The following is a 21,903-nucleotide window of genomic DNA, read 5'->3' as shown; positions in this document are numbered from 1 at the left end:
CCGCGCGCGCGCGCTCCCGGCTCCGCGGGGGCGGGGCGAGCCTCGGAAGGGGCGTGGCCAGCGGCTAGGACGCGCGCACGCGCTCTCGGGGCCCCACGGCTACGTGTCGAGCCACGTGACGCCCACCCCGAGAGTCCCCAGTGAAGCAACAGGACGTAAAAAAAAAAAAAAAAAAAAAAAAAATCTCTTTATTATTATTATTTTTTCTGAGGGGTGGCGCGAGGACGGCGGGCGAGAGAGGCCTTCCGCGCATATACGAACATAGAAAATAAAAGAGGGGACGGAGTAGCCGCGGGCGAGGAGTCCCGTCGGAATCCCTCCCTCCGTCGCTCCGGGCGCGGGGCGGCCGCGCTCCCCTCTGCCCGGCCCGCGTCGTCGTGCGGCCCGTCCGGCCGCGGCGGGAGCGCGCCCCGCTAACGGCCGCCTGCGCGGCCCCGCCCGCCCCTCCGCCGCCGCCCCTCCCCCGCCGCCGCCGCCGCCGCCGGCAGCGCCGCCTGAACTGAGGCGAACTCGGGCGCCAAGTGAGTGAGGAGGAGGAGGAGGAGGAGGAGGAGAGAGCGGAGGAAGAGGAGGAGCGCGGGCAGCGGCGGCGGGCGGGCGCAGGAGCGCGCGGCGGCGGCGGCGGCGGGTGCAGCGCAGAGAGAGCGCCGCGGCGGGCAGCCCCTCACAGCCCGAGCCGCGGCGGCGCAGGAGGCGGCGGCCAGCGCCTCCACCTCGCTCCGTGCCGGCGGCGCGGCTCGCTCGGCTCGGCCCGGCCCGGCCCGGCCCGGCGCAGCGCAGCGCAGCGCTCCCCTCCGCGCCGTGCCCGGGGCCCGAGACCCGCCTCCGCCGCCCGGCCTCGTGAGGGAGCCGCGCCCGCCGGAGCGGCGGCTTTGAGGGAGCCGCGGCGGCCGCGGGCGCGCCGGGGGACCCGGGCTGAGGCGGGAAGGGAGCGCTCGGAAAGTGCCCGCGGAGGGCGTGCGGGCGCGCGGAGCCGGCCGCCCCGGGGCTCGGCGCGGGAGCCGGAGCGGGCACGGGAGCGGGCGGCGGCGCGGCGCGGAGCGGAGCGGGACGCCGCGTCCCGAGCGGCCGGCGGCCGGGGCTCGCGTCCGCCCCTCCCTCCCTGCTCTCCTCGTCCTCCGGCGGCGGCGGCGGGCGGAGTGAGCTGCGGAGCCTGGAATATGGTCGGGGAAATGGAAACGAAGGAGAAGCCGAAGCCCACCCCAGATTACTTGATGCAGCTCATGAACGACAAGAAGCTCATGAGCAGCCTGCCCAACTTCTGCGGGATCTTCAACCACCTCGAGCGGCTGCTGGACGAAGGTGAGGCGCCAGCCCCGACCCCGGCTCCCTTTCCCAGCGCGGCCGCCCGGGACGGCGGGGCGGCGGGCGGGAAGGTCAGCGGGCCGGCCGGGCGGGCGCACAAAGGCGGCGCCGGCGGGCGGGCAGGGCCGGGACCGAGGCCCGCGCCCCCCCACCCCGAGCGCCGGCAGCCCGGGGCGGCTCCGCCCGACCCCGCCCGCCTCCCGCGCCGCGGCCCCGGGCCGGCCTGCTGCAAGTGTGCGCGTGCGAGCGAGCGTGCGTGTTGGGGGGCCGCCGCCGCCGCCGTGCCGCCCGCGGGGGCCCAGCCGAGCTGCCGAGGGGGCTCGTGTCGGTGCGGCGGGGCAGCCCGCGAACACGCCGCCGGAGCTCGGCCCGGGACTCGGCCGGCTCGGACCCATTACGTAGCACGCCACCCAAAGTAGTGCTGATGTGGCCCGAGGCGAGGACCGGGGGCGAAAAATCACCACGAAAAGCACTTTTTGTCTTTTTTGTTTGGGGAAGCGAGAAGTGTTCAGGAGTTTTAACTTCACTTTTTTCTTTTCTTTTCTTTTTTTTTTTTTTTGGTCGGGGGAGAGGGGTGGAGGACGAAATCCCGCGAGGACAGACCTGAACGTAATCCGAGTTCGGAAGAAGTGGGGCGGAGGGTCAGCTCCCCGCGCAGCCGCCGGCGATCGCTGGGCGGGGGAGCGAGAAGTTTGGGAAGGCGAGAATAAAATGGAGCAAAAGTTTGCAAAAGCTTCGTTGGTAGAGCGCTGTGGCGAGCGAAGAATGACAAGGAGATTAATGTTGGCCAAGGCTGGACTCTCCCTACGAGCTCGCAGCGGCGACCTGCAGTCTTTTTAGTCTAGTGGCTGTGGGCTTCTATCGATTGGGGGTGGGGAATGGGGACCAGGACCAACAAGTCTGTTTTGGAAATGGAGTTGCAGAGAGTTTATTTATTTTTTTGTTTTAAAGTTTCACCGGAGAATTGTTTAAAGCTGAAAACTGTGTGCTCTACAGATGAACAATGGATTTTAAATTTTGTAATAAGAAATTTCGAGTTTTCAAATAGAGCTGGGGAAAAGGGGTCTGAAACTTAGGGAACTGGGATGTCACGAAAGAACAAAAGACCGGAAATACTCCCCGATAAAACATGGTTAAGGAATCATCCAGGAGCTTATGTTGAGTGGCCAGTGATAGGGTTTTAAAGTAACACTTAGGTATTACTGCGTCTTTATTGTTTTCCTGGCTTTTTCCATTGTCGGGTCAGCACATCTGTTAAAAGCAAATGGCTCCAGAGAAAACTTGAGCTGTCCCTTTAAGGGGTTCTGCCTTTCCTATTTGTGTTGGCATTTGAAAGATTGTGGAGGCAGAAAACTTTCTGGAATGTCCAAAAAAAAAAAAAAAAAAAACACCACGCTGGAACTCTTAAACTTAGTATTTCCAAATGTGATCGCTAAGGGGCGCCAGCTATGCCTTTAACCGTGAAAGCGCTTGGAACAAATGTGTAGCATGCTCCATAATGTGACCTGTACGAAGTGTCACTGGAACTTCGGCGGTAGACTGTTTCATCTGTCCTTGTGTGTGGCAGATAAACGATTACATAGAAACAACACACTCCTTTTTTCCCTTCGGCATATTTTGTTTTCACATTGTTAGTAACAATTCATGATGAAAGGTTTTTTTTTTTTTTTCAGTGTAGTTCTAGAAGGAATCTTTTTATTTTCAACAAACGAAAATAGACTTCGACAGTCGTCTTTACATGCCATGGTCAAATGGCACAGGACCTTGTGAAAACAAGTTTGGAGCTACTTTGAGACCTGTGTGTATTCGATGTTATAAACTAATTCCAGCTCTTTGTTTAGTTCTGCTCACTTGTGCTTTGAGGTTGATCAGAATGTCTACATTAATTGGACTCGAAATCTTTCAAATCTGAAAGGTTCATATATTACTGTCTTTAACAAAGCCCTGTTCATTTCTCTGGTGAGAAATAGAGAAAATGAGTGTCAAATAGAGACCACTAGTGTAGAGTGATAATCTTTGTAGTGTTTGTTCCTCCTTTCCTTTGGTTTGCTCAACTGGCACTTTAGTCTGTCCTTACTGTTAGCCTTTTCTGCTGGCCAGTGTGCAGATGGCATCCGTCAGTGTGAGAGTTAGTGTGTTTGCAGTGACAGTGGAATGACAAGGAATTGGTTGTGGATGGAGCCGCTTCCTGTGATTGTCACCTGACATGGGTAAAATGCTGGCTCCTTAAGCGCATCATCAATAGCTGTTTTCATTGTGAAATTTAGCGAGTTGTGCTTAACCCTGGTGGCCTGTCATTACTCCAACGAATTAATCGTGACTTCTGTTTGTGGTTAGGAAGTATACATTTCATTGGAATGCTTGGTTTAAAAATGACTTTAAATTCAGATAAAACTAAGTTTCATTTTAGTGATTAAATTGTTTAATGAGGTTAAGATATTTTACCTTATGACGTACTTTATAACTACAAAATTTGAGTGGGACTATTAGCAATTTTGTATTAATTCTTTTTTTTAAACAGTAAGCTTTAAAATAATGCTTAGAGAATTTTTCCTGAGTTGGTAATAAACGTGGAAAAGTAGTATGCTGGGTTTTCTATTTCATCAAAACCTGAATGCTTTAGAGCATCAACTCTGGATGGAACAGTCCTTTGTTTGGCTGTTAGTTTTGCTTGGAGGAATTGTCAATTGTTAAGTATTTTCAACAGGGTGTTTTTTTGAGATTGAGGATATATTTCAAGTTGAATCAATTACATACAGGGCATACCTCGAGTTAATACTGCCATTACTTAAGAGTCCTTTACCGACATTAGAGATCATCCTAGGATTAGAAGTAAAACTTGAGACTTACTGGTTTGTCTTCAGCAAGTTTTAAACTGAACCTGAGACCATCCTTGGAAAAAAGCAGTATTTTCTTCTGGAGCTTTTTTTTTTTTTTTTTTGAAAATTTAAATAACAATTTAAATAACAGTAGTTAAATACAAATTGTTTATGTAAAGTTTTGCAACCTGGAATTGTGGAAGGTGAAGAAAAAAAATTTCACATAAAATCACAAGTAGAGAAAAATGGAGAATGAGGAACTTAACTTTAGAGTTTTGATTTTTTCATATTATAGGGTGTGTGTGTGTGTAGTTGCTGACAGGAGATTAAGAATGGGTGGTGTGGCAAATAAGGACCAACTTAAATTTTTTTTTATTATGGATATCCTAAAAAATGTGTGGCTTATAAAAGGTGAATTAATGTGTTAGGCTCAGCATTAATTGTTTGGAAAAAGTTTTTTTTTTTTTTGGTTTTGGTTTTTCAAGTTAGGGTCTCACTCTAGCCCAGGCTGACCTGGAATTCACTATGTAATCTCAGGGTGGCCTCGAACTAATGGTTTTCTCTTACCTCTGCCTCCCAAGTGCTGGGATTAAAGGCGTGCACCACCACCACTGGCTTAAGGTTTTTGTTTTTGTTTTTGTTTTTTTCCCGATGTAGGGTCTCACTCTAGCCCAGGCTGACCTGGAGTTCACTATGCACTCTTATGGTAGCCTTGAGCTCATGGTGATCCTTCTACCTTTCTGCCTCCTGAGTGCTTGCTGGGATTAAAAGCATGTGCCACCACATCCGACTAAAAGTTTTTATTTTTTGATAGCCTTGTAAATTGTAAATTTCCCCTTTCCCTTTAAGATATGAGAAAAACATTTTGCATTACAATTTACTAGTTATTGACATGTTCATAGTTCTTTCTGCTCCTACATATATTTCCCATGTCACACCGGTGGCTTTCCTGCACTTACTGTTCTTAAATTTTTCTTTTGGAGAACCCTTATTTGTTCATGAACTCTTTGGCTAACCTACTTACATGGCTGTTGATACTGAGAGGATTCAGGCTGTGTATAGTTTCTTAAAATTTTAGTTTTTCTTTTGTCTGGTGAAGGAATCATTGTTGACAGCGATCAGTGTGTCTGACAAACTGATTTTACTTATGGGTTTAATAATCTTTTCTTCAGGAGCAAAGGCTTTGCTGTTGGACACAAGCCCTGACTTAGTGGTAGTAAGAGACCGAAATTTGTCACTAGTTCTCCGTATTGTGTGATAGGCTTTTTAGCATCCTTGCTACACTGCTCTAGATGGAAGGTGGCTTCTTGTTAAGTTTGGTTCAGTTACATGTTTTTTGTAGTACGAGCTGTACTGTAGAGGTGGAGCACAACTGAGTTAATAGATGTAGCTTGCCTGCCACATGTCCGGCATATTTGGTGTGAGCGCTTTTCCTGAAATGACTTGGAGAGTAACATGTTCCTTTGGCTTGTGCGTATGTGTGTGCATGCACCAAGGATGGTAGGCAAAGGACCCCCCTCAGCTACATCCCCAATACACATTTGACCATTCTCCCTTGTTCGATACAGTCCTGTCACTGTCCTGGAGCCTGAACCTCATTCATCAGTTTTCATGAGAAAAAGTAGTCTTTAGTTTTCTTTTAAAGGGAACTAGAGTCCTGACACAAGAGAAGACAAGTGTAATCAGCTTTCCTGCTTTGCCTGTGTTTAGTAAAATGAGAGTCAGACGGCCCTTTTTGCAGCCAATATACTTAGACATGTAAGGTTTTTTCCTTTTTTTTTTGTTTTTAGTATTAAGAGAATTAATTATACTCGTGTCATTATAGGGTCAGCTTTTTTATAAACTAGCCGGAGCTGCAGTTTTATTTACTTGAGAAATTCACCCTCATTTTGATGATGCTGTTGTAAGCAAAAGTTGTCTTCTCTGTCAAGAGATGGGATGTGCTGTGACATGGTTGGGTTTTGTTTGTGGATAACTTTGAAGATAGCCACTGACCAACTTTCATCTATTAATGTGCCAGCTGTTGTGGAAATAGCTAAGAATTTATTTTAAGGCCAACGGATGGGTGATAGGAAATGGATCTATGTGAGAAGGTCATAATTAGAATTGTGTGCTGTTTTTTTTTTTAACATGGTTGACCAGATTCAGTTATTTCCTTGCACATCTACTGTATTTGTCATTAAGACAAGTTCATTGTGAATTAATTCTATGTGTAACAATTTTTTCTTGACAATGATAACTTTTAGGAAATTAATATATCCTTTTTTTGGGGTGGGGGTTCCAAGGTACGGTCTTGTTCTAGCCTAGGCTGACTTGGAATTCACTATGTAGTCTCAGGATGGCCTCGAACTCAAGGCGATCCTCCTACCTCTGCCTCCTGAGTGCTGGGATTAAAGGTGTGCGCCACCACATCTGGTTCATGGAAGATTTCTTACAGTATTGGATTTACTTCATGTAAGCATTATACTTGTGGTAGTCAGTATCGTTTGTTATGCTAGTATGACTGTTGTGTTCCTGCGACTTTCTTAAGAAAAAGTAAACGCAAGTCCATCATGTCAGGTGCTACTTTTTATATACTTAAGACCACACACAGGAGCATTTTCTTCTGTCCTGTTAGGATCAGTTCATTCATTGTGAGTCTACCTCAGTGCTTGGCATTGGAACATCAGATTGAGTTCTTACACATTGCCATCTCTCACTCTTGTTCTCTAGCTTCTCTGAATGAGATGTGTAGATGAAGATTTCTTATGGAAGTGAAATTAAGAACTTCTGTAATATTTTAAGAAGTAAAGCAATTATAATTAATGAGAGTAGTTTGGGGTACTTAGAGGAAAAAGGTACATTTATTTATTTTTCTTGAAGTGTCTTTTTTGGTCTGGTGTGGTGGCGCACACCTTTAATCTCAGCACTCGGGAAGCAGAGGTAGGAGGATCACTGTGAGCTTGAGGCCATCGTGAGAGACTATATAGTAAATTCCAGGTTAGCCTGGGCTAGAGTGAAACCCCACCTTGAAAAGCAACAATAACAAGTAAACAACAACAACAAAAAGTCTTTTGGGGGGGTGCTGGAAAGATTGCTTGGTGGTTAATGCACTTGCCTGCGAAGCCTAAGGACCCAGGTTCGATTCCCCAGTATCCACATAAGCCAGATGCACAATATGGCACATGCGTTTGGAGTTCGTTTGCAGTGGCTAGAGGCTTGACACACCTGTTCTCTTTCTCTCTCCCTGCCTATCTCTTTTTCTCAAATAAATAAATAAACAAGAAATAAATATATTTTAAAAAGTCTTGCCTGGGGCATGGTAGTACACTCCTTTAATCCCAGCACTTGGGAGGTAGAGGTAGGTGGATCACTGTGAGTTTGAAGCCACCCTGAGACTACATAGTGAATTCCAGGTCAGCCTGGTCTAGAGTAAGACCCTACTTCAAAACACCAAAAATGTCCTTTTTTGTATTTTAAATAAATTCAGTTATAAGTTGAATTGCATGTTGTGTGGGGGGCTTACTTATGCACATGCATGCAGAAACCAGTTTGTCTTTTCCAACCATTCTCCACGCTATTTTATTGGTTGGTTCTCTCACTGAATCCAGAACTCATTCAGCAGGTCTGTCTAGACAGGTGTCCACATGTTTCCAACCTACCAAGCTTCGGGATTACAGGTGTACATAGTCATACCTGGTATTTATGTGTGTTATGGGGCTTGAACTCAAATCCTTCTGCTTGAGCACTTTATCAACTAAGCATCTCTTCAGCCCCCTGAAGTTGCTTAATCTTTATTGTACTTTATTATCGTTAGTATGCACAGAAATTAGAAGTTTAAAATTGCTTGACTTGAGTAGTATAGTTTCTAGCCCATCCTCATACCAAAATACCAGTCTATAAATGCTTTTCTTAGCTCTTAAAAGTTTTGGTGTTTATGGAATTACGTGGGGACATTTTTATAGAATTTTTTATTTATTTGCGAGAAAAAGAGGGAGAGAGAATGGACACACCAGGACCTTCAGCCACTGCAGATGAACTCCAGAAGCATGGGCCATTTTGTGTATCTGGCTTAAGTGGGTCCTGGGGACTCAAACCCTAGGTCCTTTGGATTTGCAGTTGGGGAATCCAGCCTGGGTCCTTTGGCTTTGCAGGCAAAAAAGCCTTAACTGCTAAGCCACTCCTGCAGCCTTTTTTTTTTTTTTTTTTTTTTTTTTTTTTTTTTTTTTGAGGTAGGGTCTTTTAGCTCAGGCTGACTTGGCATTCACTATGTAGTCTCAGGGTGGCCTTGAACTCATGGTGATCTTCCTACCTCTGCCTCCCAAGTGCTGGGATTAAAGGTGTGTGCCACCACACCCAGCTAAATTTTTAAGTCATTTATCTTTTTTTAATAAAAATATTTGTGAGATTGGGAGAGAGAAGAGAGGAGAGTAGTGAGTACAGGCACACTAGAGCTTCTTTGCAAACAAATTCAAGATGCATTTGCCACTTAGTGTATCTTTATGTGAGTACTGGGGAAATTGAACTTGGCCAGCTCAGCAGGCTTTGGAAGCAAGCACCTTTAACCGCTGAGCCATCTCTCCAGCTCAAGTCATTTATTTTTCAAGTAAATATATAGGTCTGTATTGACATGCTACAGTGTATGACATACAGGAAAAAGTCTATCTGTAAGAGCAGCTTTGATTCAGAATAAATAAGGACTGTAGACTACTAAGAGACAAGCTGAGTAGAGTCATGTGGCAGATTTTACACGTGTACCTTTACATCAATTATGAAATACCACCAATACCATAGGAGATGTAATAGATTGTCATTTTCAGTCAACTGATAGAAGCTAGTAAAAGGAGTCTACTTCTCTACTCAGTAACAGTGTTCCAAGTTTGTGATGAATTTTTGAAAACAAGTAGCTTGCAGAAGAAATTAAAGTGATCTTAGGACTCTTGTAATTATAAAAAAAAAAAGACTACTAAATATTCATCCCCTCCATTTCTCAGTTTCCTAAAACTCTAGTTTTAAAACATTTCAATTCTATGAAGTCTAACAAAACAAACATTTGTCCAGGAGCTGGAGAGATGGCTTAGTGGTTAAGGTGTTTGCTTGCAGAATCTAAGGATGTAAGTTCGATTCCCCATGACCCATGTAAGCCAACTGCACAAGGGGACGCATGTTTTTGGAGTTCATTTACAGTGGCTGAAGGCCTTGGAGCTCCCATTCTCTCTCCCTCTCTCTGCCTTTTTCTCTCCTTCTCAAATAAATAAATAAAAAATAAAAAATTGTCCATGTTTGTAATGTGGCTTCATATACTGATACTAACTTACTTGTTTATTGAACTAAATGTTGAGGCTGATGAAGTAATTTCCTCTCACATTGCTGTCGTTCATATAAGCAGAATTTATCATTTGTCAGGTTTAGGTTGTTTTGAATCCTTTTCAAAGGTAGTAAAGCACCAGAAAGAACATTAAAAGTGTTAAATCCACATAGTGGTTCTGTGTTACAGCCATGATACAAGGAAGGACATATGTGAATGTGCACAAGTATGTTTGCAGAGGAAGACATGTAGTGTTGCAGGCTGGCCATGACAGTTTGACAGTGAGTGCTGGAGCCTGTGAGGTTCCACATGAGCTAGGTTTTTGGAAAAAGGATTTATCTGTTGGACCTCAGTACAGAAAAGGGAGTGTGTCTTTTAAGTCTTGTTGATTTTACCATAGGACAAGCAGTATAGAGAATGGACATGATCACCTTGGTTAGTAGCAGTTTGTTGGGGAACTGATTTTGTAGCTTGAAATATACAGGACGAATTAAATAATAAATATGGGCTGGAGAGATGGCATAGCCCTTAAGCACTTGCCTGTGAAGCCTAAGGACCCTGATTTGAGGCTTGATTCCCCAGGACCCTCGTAAGCCAGATGCACAAAGGTGGTCCATGCATTTGGAGTTTGTTTACAGTGGCTGGAGGCCCTTCAGGATAAATAAGGACTGTAGACTACTAAGAGACAAGCTGAGTAGAGTCATGTGGCAGATTTTACACGTGTACCTTTACGTCAATTATGAAATACCACCAATACCATAGGAGATGTAATAGATTGTCATTTTCAGTCAACTGAAATCTTCAAAATTGTCATAAATGGTATGAGAATACAATGGAGAAAAAACACTTCTTCTGGAATGCTTTATTTTTTATTTTTTTAATTTTAATTTCTTTAAAAAAATTATTTATTTATTTATTTATTTATTTATTTTGGTGTTTTGAGGTAGGGTCTCACTCTAGCCCAAGCTGACCTGGAATTCACTACATAGTTTCAGGGTGGCCTCAAACTCATGGTGATCCTCCTACCTCTGCCTCCCGAGTGCTGGGATTAAAGGTGTATGCCACCATGTTCAGCTTATCTTTAAGGTTTTTAAAATATATTTAATTTTTATTCATTTATTTGACAGAAAGAAGGAAAGGGAGAGAGAGAGAAAATGAGTGCATCAGGGCCTCCAGCCACTGCAAAAGAATTGAACCTGGGTCCTTCGGCTTTGCAAGAGCTCAGCCATCCCTCCAACCCTATTTTTTAAAAATTTTAATTTTAATTGTCTTTTATTATTGACAACTTCCATAATTATAGACAATAAACCATGATGATTTGTTCCCTGTTCACTTTCCCCTTCACAACTCCACTCTCTATCGTACCCCACCCCCCATCAGTCTCTATTTTGATGTCATCTGATCTTTTCCTCCTATTGATGGTCTGTGTAGGTAGTGTCAGGCACTGTGAGGTCATAGATATCCAGGCCATTTTGTGTCTGGAGGAGTGCATTGTCAGGAGTACTGCCATCTGAAAAGAGAAGCTTCTCTAAGAAAACGTAAGAGTAGCATTAATGTATGGGTATGAACATTAAGAGAAGGCTTACAGGGCAGTTTGGTGAACATAATATATGCATTTAGCCAGACACCAACAGGTGTTACACTCCTAGGGCTCATGACTTCCTCCATCAAAGGTTTTCAGTATCAGGCATGTATTCCCTCCTGTAGAGTGGGCCTCCAGTCTAATTAGAGAGCTGTTGGTTTCCCCCATAACAGACATGCCACTTTGTAATTTTTTTTTTTTCCAGAGGTAGGGTCTCAGGCTGACCTGGAATTCACTATGTAGTCTCAGGGTGGCCTCGAACTCATGGTGCTCCTCCTACCTCTGCCTCCTGAGTGCTGGGATGAAAGGTGTGCACCACCACGCCCAGTTTTGTGTGCTGATTTCTTGTGTGATATGCCTCCTCTAATAAGTGGAACTTGAGGGAAAAAGAATGTTAGGATATGTTGGGCTGGAGGTATGGCTTAGCAGTTCAGACCTTTGCCTTTAAAGCCAAAGGACCCAGGTGTCTAGAGTTCATTTGCAGTGGCTGGAGGCTGGAGGCCTTGCCGCACCCATCCTCTCTCTTCCTTCTTTCTCTCTTGTCAAATAAATAAAAATAATTTTTTAAAAGAATGTTAGGATATTTCTATGTGCTGACAAACCGTTAGGACCTAGGGTTCTGAATATAAAGAAAATGGGAACTGTTTTTTTAGGTAACTCTCAATTATTTATTATTTGCAGAGAGAGGGAGAAAATGAGAGTGATTGAGAGAGAATGAGTATGCCAGGGCCTCTTGCCACTGAAGATGAATTCCAGATGCATTTACCTCTTTGTATCTGGCTTCTCATGGTTATTGAGGAATTGAAATCAGGCCATGAGGTTTTGCAAGCATTTAACCACTGAGCCATCTCTCCAGCCCCTCTTTGGCTAAATTCTGTGATGATACATTGAACTTCAAATGCTGGTAAATTTCTTGAGACTACATATTCTTCCTAAAGCTGTTAAAATATACATACACACATATATGTATATTTTATTAGTTAAGGGCCTAAAAATAAGAAAAGGCAGTGTTGGAGGATTTCACCTTATTTATTTGAACTTTGTAGTTAAAGGAGACAGTAAAAATATATGCAGCATATACTTAACAGTATTGCTGTTTTTATTACTGTTACTATTTTTAGTAACTACTGATGAAGCAACATTTCTGATTGGAAAGTTTAAATTAATATAGAGGCTTAATATTAGTTCAAGTCAGGAATATATACTTGTTCAGTTTTAGATCCACATGGGAAAAAGCCCCAGTGTTGCATCAGGTAGGTACCTGAAGAGGGACAGCCAAAAAAAAGTGAGATGATTGAGGAGGTAGGTGTATTGCATTAGGTAACCACTATATGACATGACTACTTATTTTTTGGGTTTTTGAGGTAGGATCTCACTCTAGCCTCAGCTGGCCTGAAATTCACTCTGTAGTCTCAGGGTGGCCTCGAACTCACGGCAGTCTCCTACCTCTGCCTCCCGAGTGCTGGGCTTGTACCACCACACCCGGCATGACTACTGATTTTTTAATAATATATTTATTTGCAATCAGAGAGAGAGAGAACACAAGTGTGCCAGAACTTTCTGCCACTGCAAATGAACTCTAGGTGCATGTGCCACTTTGTACATCGGGCTTTATATAGGTACTGGGGAATGGAACCTGGGCCAGTTCAAGCCTGTAGGCTTTGCAAGTAAGCATTGAATCATTTTCCAGCCCATGACTACTCATTTCAGTAGTATTAAAAACCTTAAAAGTGGAGCTGAAGAGATGGCTTGGCAGTTAAGCATTTGTCTGCAAAAGAACCAGGTTCACCTCTCCAGGAGCCAGATGCACAAGGTGGCATGTGAATTTGGAGTTGGTTTGCAGTAGTTAGAGGCCCTGGTGCACTGGTTCTCTCTTTTATGTATCTGCCTTCCTCTCTTAAATAAATAAAAATTTAAAAAGAAACAAAGTATAAGTCACAGTTCTTTATTAGCTGTGTTAAAGTAATTGTATACTTGTATTACTCTGTTACATGGCAGGAGAACAAATCCCCCCCCCCCCCCCCCCAGCATCTCACTCTAGCTCAGGCAGACCTGGATGGAATTCAGTGTAATCTCAGGCTGGCCTTGAACTCCCAGCTGTCATCCTACTTCTGCCTCCCAAGTGCTGAGATTAAAAATGATTGCCACCATGGTGGTTCAGATTTTTATTTTAAGGGAAAATAATAAAACATGTCTAACCCAGGGAAAACAAAAAATATTCTGAAATTCCCTGTATTGCTGCTGTATTGTGTTGCAGCAATATCACATTATTATGATGAGTGATCATGGTTCATGTGTTCACTTAGCATGTATATGTATTTCTGTCATGTTCATGAGACCATGTGGTATGAGGTGAAGGGTGCTCTGTAGAAGTGATGGTCAGTGGAATCAGGACTCTGCAGCTAGCTCATCACTTCGATGATTGGACTAGTATATATAACCTCTGTAGGCTTTCCAGTACTGGTGATTGAATGTAGGGGCCTCGTGTACTCAGCAAGCATTCTACCATCAAGCCATGTTCCCAGTCCATATTAATTAATTAATTTTTTGTTGTGTTGGGGATTGAAACCAGAACCATTTTTGGTTTTTAGAGGTAGGGTCTCACTCTAGGCCAGGCTGACCTGGAATTCACTCTGTATTCTCAGGGTGGCCTCGAACTCATGGTGATCTTCCTATCTCTGCCTGCCTCCCTAGTGTTTGGATCAAAGGCATTGCACCATCATGTCTGGCTTTTTTTTTCTTTCTTGAGGTAGGTTCTTGCTCTATCTAGCTCAGCCTGACCTGTAAGGCTGGCCTCAATCTCAGCAATCCTCCTGCATCAGCTTCCCCAGTGCTGGTCTTTGCAAGGTAGAACTTTCACCAACAGGGGAAGCATTGCTGTTTTGAAATAAGTTCCCACTGTTATTCTTTCAAAACTTATTTATTTGAGAAGGAGAGGGAGGGAGGAGAGAGAGAGAGAGAGAATAGGCATGCCCGGGCTTCCTGCCACTGCAAACAAACTCCAGATGTGTGCACTACTTTGTGTGTCTGACCCTTACATGGGTACTGGTGAGTCCAACCCAGGCTGTCAGACTTTGCAAGCAAATGCCTTTAATCGCTGAACCATCTCTCCAGCCCCCTACTGTTTGTTACTATTTTATTTTATGTTTTTGGTTTCTCGAGGTAGGGTTTCACTCTAGCCCAGGCTGACCTGCTGTTCACTATGTAATCTCAGCGTGGCCTTGAGCTCACAGATCCTCTACCTCTGCCTCCCAATTGCTGGGATTAAAGGTGTGTGCCACCTACGCCCAGCCTCTGTTATTCTTAATATCTATTGGTTCCCAAAGTACAGTGTTGGCTTGCTAGCTGCCTCAGATGGCTACCAACGAATTTTTCTTTCATAATCAGCGTCATAGGTTTATGAATTTCATCGATTAGGCATATTTAATAAACTGATTATTAATGTTGATATTTAAATTGTCATGGTTTTGGTCAATGACAATCAAATTGACTTTTGTGTCATTGGAAATCTTTCTTAGTTTTTTTGGGTAGTATGCTGCTGCACGCATCCCTTGTGCCTGTCCTGCTCCACAGCTAGAATCAACTAGCTTTCCAAGATGGTTTTTAGAGGGAATAATGTTTAGGGACTTGAATTTAGGTGCCAGAAGTGTTCCTTGTTTTGGGGATAAGGTTTTTTTCAGTGAGTGGGCACAGCTAGAGAGTACTGATCCATTACTTTGTATTGTGACTTTCAATTCAATTTTAAAATGATGTAAATACATGTATATAATGTATGTGTTTGTGTGTGTGTGTGTGTGTATTTGCCAGCACCAAATTATCACATTCATTTTAGACTTACAAATTACAGATATAGCTAGTGGCCCATGCTTCTAATCAAGTAAGATTTTGTTTTTTGCTTTATTCTGTGTTTAGTGTTTTTACTTCTGTTTTAAATTGTTTATGTACTTTGTTTTTTTCAAGGTAGGGCCTCACTCCAGCCCAGGCTGACCTGTAATTCACTATGTAGTCTCAGGGTGTCTTTGAACTCATGGCAGTCCTCCTACCTCTGTCTCCTGAGTATTGAGATTAGAGATTGTGCCACTAAGCCCGGCATTAATTTTTAATTTTATTAATATCTAAGAAAACCCTTGTACTGTTTTTACTAACTTTTCCCCCAAATTTAGTAGAGATTAGGAAGAAAATATTTTTTCAACGAGGAAGGTTTGAGTGTGTGTGCTTTATGCGATGTAATCCATAACACTAAAAAGAATTATTTCAAGCCAGGTGTGGTGGCAGTTACAGTGAGACCCTATCTTGGAAAAAATTATTTTTCAAAAGAAGGTAGTTCTCTTTAGACAGTGCTTTGTTTCTTAACCATGAAGGAAGGGTAGGGACAAAAGAGAAAATGACAGGAAAAATATTTTTTACTGAGTTTGGAGTGTCAGTCTAAATTATGCTTAGCTGTTTACATTTTTATTTATTTTACTTTTGTTTTTGTTTTTTTGTGGTAGGATCTCACTCAAGCCGGGAATTTGGTAGTCTCAGAGTGCTCTTGAACTCACGGCAATCCTCCTACCTCTGCCTCCCAATGAGGTAGAAAATAAACTAGGTAGAAATTAGGTTTTAAAGTTGTATTTTTGGGGGGGGAGGTTGGTTTTCAAGCTAGGGTCTCACTCTGGTCCATGCTAACCTGGAATTAACTATGTAGTTTCAGGGTGGCCTTCAACTCTCGTCTTACCTCTGCCTTCCGAGTGCTGGGATTAAAGGCATGCACCACCACGCCCAGCTAATGTTGTATTACTTGAAGTCTTTAGTTATTTATTTGAGAGGGCGAGGCAGAGAGAAAGAGAGAATATGAGTGTATGAAGGCCTCTAGCCACTGCAAATGAACTCCAGATGCATATGCCAACTTGTGCATCTGGCTTTATGTGGGTCCTGGGGAAGCAAACCTGGGTTCCTTGGCTTTGCCTTGGAAGCATCTTAGCCACTAAGCCAGTTGAGTTGTATTTTAAGTTGAAAAAGTTTCTACTACAACCTTTTTGTCTTTAAGAATCTTTAATAGTAAGGAACTTATGTTCCAGCAGATGGGGATATTAGTACACAAAAAGAGAGTGTTTAAGTGATTAAAATGTTGAAAAATGACTTGCCAAAATAGACAATTTTTATCCTTTTAAGTTTTGAGGGACGAATTTTGCAGGAATATGAGGAATAATGCCCACTGAGTTTAATGTTTAAGATGAAGTGTTGGTATGTTGATTGTACTGAAATGTTATTAGTTTGGGATTTCTGAAAAAGTTTCCTTCATAGGCCCTGCATTTGAAAGGTGGTTTTGCTGGAGGAGTAAGTCTGTATTTCAAACATCCTATGCATACATTATCTCTGCAATTCTAAAATCTTTAACCAGGTGATCTGTCATGTCAGGAAAATGTGTTGTAGGTGTTAAAAAGCTCACAGTTTATTGTAGTAATAAAAAATTATCTGCAGTAAAATGATAATCTTATCTCATTTTATTGTTGCAGTTTATAGCGTTATACCATTTCTTATCAGTTTTGTGTTTCTTTCTTATCAGTTCTTTTAGAATTAAAGCACACTTGATATATATTTATTTTTTTTTGGGAAAGAGGAAAGAGAGAGAGGAAGAGAAATAAAGAATGGGTGTGCCAGGGTTTCCAGCCACTGCAAATGAATTCCAGATGCATACGCCAGCTTGTGCATCTGGCTTTGCATGGTTACTGGGGAATCAAACCTGGGTCCCTTGACTTTGCAGGCAAGCGCCTTAACTGCTAAGCCATCTTTCCAGCCCTGTCTTTGAGTCTTACTGGAAATTAGTACTTTTCAAGCTAAGAATAGGTGTTTTGGTGTATACATTTTTTCTTTATTTTTCGTTCTTGGTATACACATTTTAAAGATCATTTCTTAGTTTGTAAGTTTATGAGAAACTTGAATATTTTTCCTAATCTTGAAAAATTGTTGAATTTAGAAACATTTGTTCTTATGGCAAATTACAGCAGTCCTAACACATTAAACATGCTGTTGCTGCTCTTCTGAGTAGCCTGAACTTATTGGGCCAGAATAAGCTTACCTAAAGTTTGAGATGTGATTAGTTGAGACATATCTTTAAACACTTTATTTTGGAATTTTTAAAATTTGGAGGAAAAGGGCTGGAGAGATGGCTTAGCAGTTGAGGCATTTGCCTCAAAGCCAAAGGACCCAAGTTCAACTCCCCAGGATCCACATAAGCCAGATGCATCTGGAGTTCCCTTGCAGTGGCTGGAGGCCCTGGCATGCCCAATCTCTCTATCTGCCCCTCCCCCCTTGCTCATTCAAATAAATAAAAATTTGTGAAAAGGAGAAATGAGGACTGGGATGAAGGACTGGAAGGAGGTAAGTAGAAAGAGAAGTGAATTAGATTAGAAAATGGTAGTAATTTAAAAAGTTGGAAATAAGATCTCTGTTAAATCTTCAGCTTTTTGGTGATAGAAATGCTTGCACAGCTATACTTTACCAGCTGAGTCATCTTCACAGGCGCCCCCCTTCCTTCAATAAAATGTGAGTTTCACCTGGGTGTGGTACACACCTTTAATCATAATGGGAGGCAGAGTCTGGCCACCCTGAGACTACATAGTGAATTCCAAGCCTGGACTAGAGTGAATCTCTACCTAAAAACAAGAACGAACAAAACAAACAAGGGCTGGAGAGATGGCTTAGCCTTTAAGGTGGCTTTCCTGTAAAGCCAAAGGACCTTGGTTCCGTTCCCTAGGACCCACGTAAGCCAGTTGCACAAGGGGGTGCATGCATCTGGAGTTCCTTTGTAGTGGCTGGAAGCCCTGGTGTGCCCATTCTCTCACTCTCTCTCACATTCTCTCTCAAATAAATAAATAATAAAATATTAAAACAATAACATGTAACTTTCATTTGATTTTTAAGTTTTTTAAAAAATGGACTTTTGGTTTTTCTTTTGTTTAGATTTTCCTCTTTTTAAAATATTATTTATGAGAGAGAGGAGAGAGAGAGAAAATGGGTGCAGTAGGGCCTTCAGCCACTGCACAGGAACTCCAGACACATGCACCCCCTTGTGCATCTGGCTTATGTGGGTCCTGGGGAATTGAACCAGGGTCTTTTGGCATTTGCAGGCAAATGCCTTAACAGCTAAGCCATCTCTCCAGCCCTGATTTTTTAATTTTAATTTTTCTTTTTGTTTTTCGATGTAGGGTCTTGCTGTAGCCAAGGCTGACTTTTGCAGTTCACTATGTAGTCTCCTACATTTTGCAGTTCACTATGTGGTTTGAGTGGCCTCAAACTCATGGTAATCCTCCTACCTCTGCCTCCCAGTGCTGGGATTAAAGGTGTGTACCATAACACTGGCTAAGAATTTTACTTATTTGCAAGCAGAGACTGAGTGAGTATGGGCATGCCCGGGGCCTCTGGCCACTTCAGACAAAGTCCGCGTGTGTATGCCACTTTGTTCATCTGGCTTTATGTGGGTGTTTGGAAATTGAACATAGCTCCTTAGGCTTGCATGCAAGCAGTTTAACCATTAAGCCATCTCTATAGCCCCTTCATTTGATTTTTTAAAAAAATTTGTTTATTTGAGAGCGACAGACACCAAGAAAAGACAGATAGAGGGGGAGAGAGAGAATGGGCGCGCCAGGGCTTCCAGCCTCTGCAAACGAACTCCAGACGCGTGCACCCCCTTGTGCATCTGGCTAACGTGGGACCTGGGGAACCGAGCCTCGAACCGGGGTCCTTAGGCTTTACAGGCAAGCGCCTAACAGCTAAGCCATCTCTCCAGCCCTCATTTGAGTTTTTTAAAAATACATATATTTTTATTGACAACTTATATACTTACAGACAGAAAACCATGGTATTTCCCTCCCCTCCCACATCATTTGAGTTTTTTTTAAAAAAATTATTTTTATTTATTAATTTGAGAGAGGGAGAGAGAGCATGGGTGTGCCAGGGCCTCCAGCCCTGAAATGAACTCCAGATGCATGTGACCCTTGTGCATCTGGCTTACGTGGGTTCTGGGGAATCAAACCAAGGTCCTTTGGCTTTTCAGGCAAACACCTTAACCCCGCTAAGCCATTTCTCCATCCCCATCATTTGATTTTTAGATTGGTACATTAGGTAAATGAATGTCATAGTATGTGTATGAGCATCATAACTTTCATATATGTATATATGTATATGTATACACACACACACACACGTGTGTGTGTGCGTGTATAAAATTTATTTTTGTTTTTTGAGTCAGTGTCTCACTCTGTCCTGGGCTAACATGGAATTCACTTCTACCTCTGCTTTCCAAGGGCTAGGATTGAAAGTGTGTGCTACCATGCCTGGTTTATTTTATTTCATTTTATTTGCTTGAGGTGGGGTCTCATTCTAGCTCAGGCTGATCTGTAACTGTGTAGCCCTAGCTGGCCTTGAACTCACAGTGACCCTCCTACCTCTGCTGGGATGAAAGGCATGTGCTACCATACCTTCATTTTTTTTTTTTTAAACATTTCATTTATTTGAGAGAGAGAGAGAGAGAGAAAGAAGACAGAGATAGTGAATATAGTGACACCAGGGCCTTCTGCCACTGCAAATGATTTCCTGAATTCCAGGTGCATACACCACCTTGTGCATTTAACTTTACATGGGAACTAGGGAATCAAACCCAGGCTGACAGGCTTTGCAAGCAAGAGCCTTATCTGTGGAGCCATCTATCCAGTCCATTCCTTGTTCCTCTGCTTTCCCAAGTACTGGGAATAAACATGTCAACCACCATAGCTGGCTGTTTTATATTTTTTGAATTTGTATTTTTTTCCTTGATTTATTTATTTGAGACAGGAGAGAGAGATAAGAGAGAATGGGCACACCAGGGACTCCAGCACTGCAAACGAACTCCAGACATGTGCACCCTCTTGTGCATCTGGCTAACGTAGGTCCTAGGAAATTGAACCTGGGTCCTTTGGCTTTGTAGGCAAACACCTTAAGCCCTAAGCCATCCTAGCCCTGTATGTATTATTTTATTTGGCACAGAGATTTAGGTATCATACTCTATTTTTTTAAAAAAATTATTTTTTTATTTACAGGCAGAGAGATCAGAAGAAAGACAGAATGAGAATGGGCACACCAGGGCCTTCAGCCACTGCAAACGAACTCCAGACACATGTGCCCCCTATGCATCTAACTTACGTGGGGTACTGGGTCCTTAGGCGTCCCAGGCAAGTGCCCTCACCACTAAGCCATTTCTCCAGCCCCAATTCTAGGCTTTTCAAAATTTTATTTATATGAAAGCAAGAGATGGGGAGAAAGAATGGGCGAGCCAAGGCCTCCAGCACTGCAAAGGAACTCCAGATATATGGGCTACTTTTTGCATTTGACTTTACATGGGTACTGGGGAACTGAACTCTGGTCATTAGGCTTTGTAGGCAAACTGCTGAACCCTCCTCTAGTCCATACTCCTGCTTTTTATTGTTGTTGTTACTTATTTATTTATTTGATAGTGACTACCAGAGAGAGAGAAAGAGAGAGAGAGAGTGGGTACGCTAGGGCCTCCAGCCACTGTAGACGAACTCCAGATGCATGCACTATTTTGTGCATCTGGCTTACGTGGGTCCTGGGCAATCAAGCCTTGAACCGGGGTCTTTAGACTTCACAGGCAAGCGCTTAAACGCTAAGCCATCTCTCCAGCCCTATTATTAGTTTTATTAACAACTTCCATGATTGTAAACAATATCCCATGGTAATGGCCTCCATTCTCCATCATATCCCCTCCCCCTCTCAATCAGTCTCTCTTATTTTGATGTCATGATCTTTTCCTCCTATTATAATGGTCTTGTGTAGGTAGTGTTGGGCACTGTGAGGTCATGGATATCCAGGCCATTTTGTGTCTGGGGAGAGTCCCACCCTTCTTTTGGCTCTTAAATTCTTTCTGCCACCTCTTCCGCAATGGACACTAAGCCTTGGAAGGTGTGATACGGAGATATTGTAGTGCTGATCACTCGTGTCACTTTTTCCCAGTACCATGGTCCCTTCTGCGCACTCCTGCTTTTTGAAATGGAATTTGTTTCTGTTGAATCTTACCTTTTTTCCCCAACTCCTTGCGTAGCTGAACAGTGTGGTCAGCTGTGAGTGTTTTACATTACAAGTTACTGTGAGGGTTTTTATTAATGGCTTCATAAAAAGGAGGAAGAGTTAAAAGTATTGGAACAAGTGACAATAGTAATAAAGTTCCTTGTTGTTGCTAAATAACAATACTTGTAATCCACTTTGTGTGTCTGGCTTTATGCGGATACTGCTGAATCAAACCCTGGCAGCTGTAAGAGTTTGTAACAAGTGCTTTTAAACCACTGAGCCATAGCCCCAGTTCCCTAAATAATGGTGCTTGTATCCTGGCAGTTACAGAGAGAAGTAGTATGGTTGTATCTACATATATGACTAAAGTGATGTCATTTATGGAGTTCTTTTTCTTTTTTTGGTGAGGGGTTGAGGTAGGGTTTTGATCTAGCCCAGGCTGACCTGGAATTCACTATGTAGACTCACAGTGGCCTAGAACTCATCGTGATCCTCCTACCTCTGCCTCCCAAGTGCTGGGATTAAAGATGTGAGCCACCAAGCCTGGCCCTCAAACAACTTTTTTTTTTTAATCCCTGACATCTTATTGGATAGTGGAAATATGAGAAGGGATAACCTATTCTGCAAGGAGTCCGTCAGTGGTATGGAGAAGAGATTGCATACTTGAACTGTTTAACAAGAAGCAGCTTTAAGATAGAAAACAATGGGTTAGAGGTGTGAGTTTGGGACTGGAAAGATGGCTCAGCTGTTATGGTGCTTGCCTGCAAAGCCTAACAACCCTGGTTTGATTCCCTACCCACATAAAGCCAGATGCACAAAGTGGTGTGTACATCTTAAGTTTTTTGCAGTGGCTAGAGGCCCTAGTA

General features: G+C 43.2%; 1 protein-coding gene across 7 annotated transcripts in view; it reads left to right on the top strand.

Annotated features, from left to right (window-relative positions):
- Window positions 1-1,079: 1,079 nt before the first annotated feature.
- Qki (QKI, KH domain containing RNA binding) overlaps window positions 1,080-21,903 on the top strand; it is a 125,803-nt gene continuing 104,979 nt past the window's right edge. For 3 of the 7 annotated variants that reach the window (XM_045159114.1, XM_045159117.1, XR_006638943.1), the window contains exon 1: window positions 1,085-1,302. In XM_045159114.1, the coding sequence (XP_045015049.1) occupies window positions 1,161-1,302 (142 nt within the window). In that variant the 5' untranslated portion in view covers window positions 1,085-1,160. Of the gene's footprint in view, window positions 1,303-3,496; window positions 3,516-21,903 lie in introns of those variants that run through there. The other 4 variants (XM_045159118.1, XM_045159115.1, XM_045159116.1 and 1 more) reach the window with 4 other exon arrangements.

This window comes from Jaculus jaculus, chromosome 9, assembly GCF_020740685.1.
Source record: "Jaculus jaculus isolate mJacJac1 chromosome 9, mJacJac1.mat.Y.cur, whole genome shotgun sequence".
NCBI classification, from domain to species: domain Eukaryota; kingdom Metazoa; phylum Chordata; class Mammalia; order Rodentia; family Dipodidae; genus Jaculus; species Jaculus jaculus.
This window is presented reverse-complemented; position numbering and strand designations above follow the sequence as displayed.